Source organism: Nicotiana tabacum, chromosome 24 (genome assembly GCF_000715075.1).
Source record: "Nicotiana tabacum cultivar K326 chromosome 24, ASM71507v2, whole genome shotgun sequence".
Lineage (NCBI taxonomy): Eukaryota > Viridiplantae > Streptophyta > Magnoliopsida > Solanales > Solanaceae > Nicotiana > Nicotiana tabacum.
The window spans coordinates 54028063-54034782 of NC_134103.1; the positions used below are offsets into that span (position 1 = coordinate 54028063).

Genomic DNA, 6720 nt, shown 5'->3' on the forward strand with positions numbered 1-6720 from the left:
AAAGCATGAAAATCAATACATAAAAGACATAAAAGAAACATGGAGTAAAGGAATCCGCCTGTAAGTCTAAATAATGTTGTGAATCCTGAAATATTTATAAAGTCATGCATGTGTGTATAAATGTCGTATCATGCATAGGTATATGTGTACACAACATCATCAAGCCTCTGAGGGCATCTCATCATATCATCTCGGCCTCTGTGGGTGAAATCATCAACGTATACCAACTGATCAGATGGTAGTGCGTATATAACGATGTAACCTTTTTCCGTATCCCATATGCATATAATATACGCGTATATAACGTCATCTAGTCATGGGTCAATGTACATGTATAAATGAATGAAATGCAAAATAAGTAAGTTAATAAGATTTCTCGGAATGTCATAAGATCAATATGTCTTCGGATAAACTTTATCAATTACGTATTTTTCTGAGACCCATGAACAGAAGATATAATAATAAGACATATGAGGGATGAAGAACATAGGCACCCCTACTGCTTCTATGAATACAGGCATTTATGAAAGTTGTGCATTTGCTCGTTTCATTTGTATCGTATGGATCATGCCAAATGGAAAGAAAGAATAGCCTTAACATACCTTACTTGATGAATTTATCAAACACTTTTACTTGAGCTTGCCAAGAACAACTTTTGCCCCTTCTAAATCTTTGAACAAGAACTAAGCACTTCTTATGATCATGGCATACTTCATGTTGTTGAACATATGGAGTATTGTATGTGTACGTTTTTGGCTATGTTCTAAAGTAAGACAATCCCCAACAATAGAAGGAAAGATTTCAACATCCTTTCTATATCTCAAATTGTCAAAGAAGAATAACATGAAGGCTTAAGGGATATGCCTTGCACTATCACGTGTAAACAAGGCACATCAAGTGCTATGACTCACCTATGTACATTGGTGCCACCCTTGGCCAACTTAATGCCATGTGGCAGTCCATTAAAAATCCTTATCCATTTAATCCTATTTAATACCATAATTATTTCCTTATTTTCTCACATTATTCCCACAATTAATCAATTATTCACATAATTAATTCTAGCACACAATTTACTTAAATACTAATACACTTCATATACCTTACTATCATGGTCATGTGGTACCTTGTATGGCACTAGTCTATAAATATAGGGTATTATAGCTTGGACCGTATTTTATCCCAAATTGACAAATTTCAACGAATACTCATTCTTTGATTTGTTTACCCTCTAATCTTCACGGCACTTACTTATCACTTTTTACAAATAACATAAATACTTATAACCTCAAAAATAATCTCATTCCCGAGCTTACGTCGATTAACTTACGGCGAAACTTTAATGTACGAAATGTGAGATGTAACATCAAACTTCGGTCAATATTTCTAACTTAAGCTTCTAAGCTAAGAACCAAAGGGTCCAAATCAACCTAAAATCTTCCCGCAATAAAACTAACCAACCATGTAAATCATAAAACAACATATAGTGTGAAGCATCAAAAGGAGAAATGGGATGCAAATACTCAAAATGACCTGTCGGATCATTACATGAGTGACCGAAGGGGAGCCGTTATATCATTTTGATCAATGGCTCCAGATCTTTGGAGGTTAGAAATAGATAAAGGATTTAATTATAGAAAATGAGGGAAATGATCTGACGGATGAGATGAATCACTGAACTATTTAAAATAAAATAAAAAGCTGGGATTAATTGTGGACCAATGATGGATTTAATCAATAGTCCAGATTGCTTGTGTTAGTTGTGTGAGTATCTGAAGAGGGGTGACATAGCATGCAACGATTGGTTTAAAAGTTGCGGTACAGATTGCCAACTTGGACAGGGATGGGGTTGCCAGGTCGGGTCGTGATGCATTGGGACTATGCTTTGGGCCGAAATTAGTTAGATAGTGATTGCAAGTATAGCCCCATGAATTAAAACTAAACAATTGCAATTGCAGCCTATTTAAAAATTTTACCCCTTTCATAATTAAATTAATTAGATTTAATTAATCCCAATAAAATGCAATAAAATATAATTATCAAATATATTATTAGTTAATTACTGTAATTAATTATTTTTCAAAATAATTATTATACTTTATCTATTAAATTGTAAAAACTATTTTTGGTTAATTAAAGTAACAAGGGTAATATAATTTTGAATTTAGGACTAAATTATTAAATTAATCGTAAAAACTATTTACATAATATGAAAGTTAGTTTAATTAAGTAAATCATTAGAAGTAATATAATTTATAAATATTTAAGATTAAATTACAATTGATTAGAAAATTAATATTACTAACTGTCATTATATGTATTATATCCTTTATTTTGAGAAAGTAGGTATTATTAATTTAAAAATACTCCACTACACTTACTGCTGATTAAAAATTGTAAAAAAAAATAATTTAAATGGGGAGGGTTAAAATTGGTCGTCAACAGCAATCTCTCTTTGACCGGACATGATAAAAGAGTTTGCGGGCAATGAAATTGACTTAATGACCAATTTTGTCTCAGATCTAGGCATATAGTGCAGGGATGATGTATGGAATCGTAAAAGGCCATAACTTATGAGACTACGACAGAAATATGGCTTTGTATCGGCACTACTGGAAAATTTACCTATGGCTACGCATGAAAAACCGTTGCAATATATAGGTAAACCGTTCCATAAGCTCGCGTTCCTATAGAGCTTAAGGAACGGTTATTGGAACGGTTCAGATAACCGTTGCTGTAGTATAGTCTATCGCAACGGTTTTTCCTCTTCCTGTTGGACCAATTATTCTTATCAACTGCAACGGTTGAATTCCGTTACCATAACGTTTAATGCAACGGTAAATAACCGTTACTATATCTATTAAACTGTCACGGCTATTATAGAAATGACAACGATTTCTTTAAGATATTATAACGGTTGAACTATCTATTGCAATGGTTTTTAGATTATTTTGGAACGGTTTGCAGGTCCTATGGCAACGATTCTGTTAGCTATTGTAACAGTTTAATTGAATTGAAAATAGTGCCCTTGTTGTAAATAAATATTTACATATATATACAATAAACTATAAAATACTAAAATTTATATAAATAACAAAATAAAACTATTCATAATCAAAATTATCCAACAAGCTAATAAATCCATAGAAGTGATGAAATGTTACTAAGTACATACATTTGATATTTCAAGAGTTAAAAATTTTAAAATGTTTTGATAACAAATATTCCTAGAAACCGCCACATGCATCTACAGCAATTCAAAATTCTCTTAAGTAAGGTCTAGATCTTCATCACTGCCTCCGTCTTCCATTTCTTCATTTACTCCACCTACAAAAGTGTGTAAATAAAGTCATTATCCCTTCAAGAGAATCCGATCTAAAAATTCTCTTAGTCCAAAAATCCAAGGGTAAAAGGGAAGTATAAAATTCTGTATTAAACCCCAAAATTGGATGGCAAAGTGCTGGTTTATCCCATAATATATGGACAAAGATATTCTGGAGATCAAGGCATCAGCAACACATAAAAAGATACTCCCACCATCCCTTATCTGACCCTCTATATTTCTAAATGTATCATGAAGTATTCCATCAATATCGTCACGCATGTTAGAACCTTCATCATCATTGCTTGTAAGAGGTGTATTTCTCGAGAAAAATTCCTCCCCGTGAAAAACCCATTCGGTATAACCATCAACAAACCCACAAACAATCAAATGATCCTCCACCACATTTTCATAATACCTATAGCGATTAATGCACTTTTTGCAAGGGCATAATATTTTATTTTCTTTGGCGGCTCGTTCAAATGCCTTATCAAGTAAATTATTCGCTCCACATATATACTCATCCGCCCATCTTAGGAGATTCATCCAACTTTTATCACCATAATCCATGGATATCCTATATAATATATTCAAATCACCAAAATTAATATTCAAGATAAGCAAAGTCCAGAGATCAAGAAGGCCATACTTGGAGATAAAAAAATAAAAAAAAATCTACCTTTCTAGAGAAACTATACAATGAAGAATTATTCTATTAAGACTGTGAGATTGCAAAGTTAATTACACAATTCACTTATCTCTATGAAAAGAAAATTTGACATCTGAAGGATAAGATCTCCTAACCCTAGGTTGAGATTGAGCAGAAATTAAAGCTATGATATTTAATTTCACATCCAAGGCTGAATATTTAGAACGTGAACAATATAATATATGAAATTCACGCAGAGACAGCACGGCAGAAAACTTATAACCTGTGGCCAAAGTTGGTAAGAGTTGAAACCTATTAAATAAGTTGCTTTGTTAATCCAAGGGACATCAAAAAAGCTTCCAAGCAATAAACTTCTGATTTTTTTTATTTATGATAAAAGTTAATATCACCTTGTGTCTAACTCAACCCCAAAAATTAACTGAATAACTAAAGATTGTCTCAAACCATATTAGGAGATAAATAACCATGTCATACTTCTAACGCGTCCACACGTCTAAGACTAAACATCTAGAACGTGGACAAATATAACATTAAAGCCCAACATTAGAGAAACAAAAAATTCGGATAGATCTAGCTTCCTTACCATGTAAAGAAATGAATATTGTGCCTAATTTACATCAAAAGCTAATTAACTCTATTTGTAAGGTATAATTTTCCTGGTATTGAATTTAACTTCCTTAATTATATGTGGCTCCGCCACTGGTTGTGATTGTAGTTGTGGTCCTCACAAGCTTTTTTCACCTTTTGTCTTAGCATGCCCATCCTATATTCATTATGTACTCTTTAGCAAACTCTATCTCTCCTCTTTGAGCTTACTAGAACCTTCATATTAAAGAAAAGCATGGCAACCCATATCTATGGTATGCCTTTGAAGAACACAGCAGAAAACAACGACTTTGATGAAGAGGAAGAAACGGAGGAGGAAGAAGAGGAGAATGTTGGAGTAGAGCTAATTGAGGAGAGTAACTTGAAGAGGAAAAGACTGAATCTTGAAAAGAGAAAAGGGTCAAATAGTAAGGGTGGTGGAGGACCCCGTTGTAAAATGGAGAAATGTGGAGTTGATTTGAGTGGAGCAAAGAAGTACTACAAAAGGCACAAAGTTTGTCAAGTTCATGCCAAGGCTCCAATTGTTCTTGTTGCTGGCTTAAGGCAGAGGTTCTTCCAACAATGCAACAGGTACCTCCTTCTAAATAGCTCTATCTCATCTCTATATTTTAGCGAATTTTGCTTCTTGTCTCATGCCATTTTCACTGCTTAATCACTCGATGATGCTAAGTCTAAACCATGTCCCATAAAATTTCTCTAAGTAGCCACCTCTTTCTTTTTATGTGTATGGTTACATTGGAAAATACTAAATTAGTACTGTAGTAATATTTTTCATAAGTTACATAGCTTAAGTAGATATTTCTGGTACTGAGGTAAAATACGAAAACTAACCTTAAGATTTTAGTTGCTGATCACCTAGATTAAAGTCTAATACTACCACGCTACAACTTAGTAATCAGAATACTTGAGAAAGCCATGACACTTATGAAATGTACGCAGAGACAGAACGGCAGAAAACTTATAGAAATCAAAATCCCACATGAAGGAAGCTTACAGAAACACAAAAATTTAAACAAAAACACCAAAAACCAACCCACGAGCAACCAACCCAGAAATTTAGCATGGCATCCGATCTCTGCCTGATCGGTGAAGCCATCTTACTACAATATCGTGTGGGTCTATATGGTCCTTGCTAGCTATGAACTCATCCCTATCAAGGAAAATATTCTCAACATATCATAACGTGAATTTATTCCTCTATCATCTCCTATATCGGGACGTATAGTTTCGAGCTTTGGCATTTATAACCCATCCTTCCTCGGAGACCTAATGATACTCCCGAAAATACTTTTATATATAAGAAATATGTTCATCTCATAGACATTCACATAATTTTTTCCATGTGCATGATTGTGTATCGGTATTAAGGATCTCCAAACCTATATTGTTAATTCTTACTTGAAGGATTAGTTTGTTTCAATATGGCATTTAAATATGTATTGATTTTTTTTACTGCTTCCATGATTCTCTCCTTTTATGTTTGTACTCCATTCCATGAGAAGTTATTTAACTTTATATATTAGTAAAGTTTCATATGTATTAATGTCCCTTTTATCGGGGGCGCTGCATCTTTAATGGATGCAGGTTGTTCCCCAGCAGGCGGTGCTGATCCTTGACAGCAGCATACCCTCCACTCAGCAGATTTTGGTGAGCCCTACTCTACACCGGGGCCCATATGTTGTCTTATTATCTTGTATATTGCTTTTGAGGGATATCCGGGGCCTTGTTACCAGTATTTTCATACTACTCTTTTGTTTCATTTAGAGGCTCTGTAGACATATTGTTATTGTGTTTTCATTTGGGGATATGGACTATAAATGTTATAGTTATTGGATGTTCTACTTTTAAATATGAACTTGTAAGCTTTTGGAAATTGTCAGTGAAGCCCTTTAAGTAATGGAAAATGGTGTTGTACCCATTATCCTATCATGTCTATCTCTTGTTATTGATTCTCAAATTATTCATGGGTAAGTTTGGATAGTAGGCATCAAGTAGGCTTGCTCGACTGGGATATCTCCGTATAGCACCGGTCCCGCTCCCCAAAGATGGGGCATGACACCATTTGAACGGTCTACTTTGCTATGTGTACATGCAACCAGATAGTAATGTTGTAGTGCCCTTA

General features: G+C 34.0%; 1 protein-coding gene across 1 annotated transcript; it reads left to right on the forward strand.

The window, feature by feature from the left end:
• Positions 1 to 4808: 4808 nt before the first annotated feature.
• Positions 4809 to 6465, forward strand: LOC107767179 (squamosa promoter-binding protein 2-like). The gene is made up of 2 exons (XM_016586100.2): positions 4809 to 5168; positions 6183 to 6465. The coding sequence occupies exons 1-2, from the start codon at positions 4834 to 4836 to the stop codon at positions 6205 to 6207; spliced, it is 360 nt and encodes a 119-aa protein (XP_016441586.1). The 5' UTR covers positions 4809 to 4833; the 3' UTR covers positions 6208 to 6465.
• Positions 6466 to 6720: the final 255 nt, after the last annotated feature.

Coding starts and splice junctions, on each gene's coding strand:
- LOC107767179 (XM_016586100.2), top strand. CDS start 4,834: ATGGCAACCCATATCTATGGTATGCCTTTGAAGAACACAGCAGAAAAC. Junction 5,169..6,182: donor TTCTTCCAACAATGCAACAG/GTACCTCCTTCT, acceptor TAATGGATGCAG/GTTGTTCCCCAGCAGGCGGT.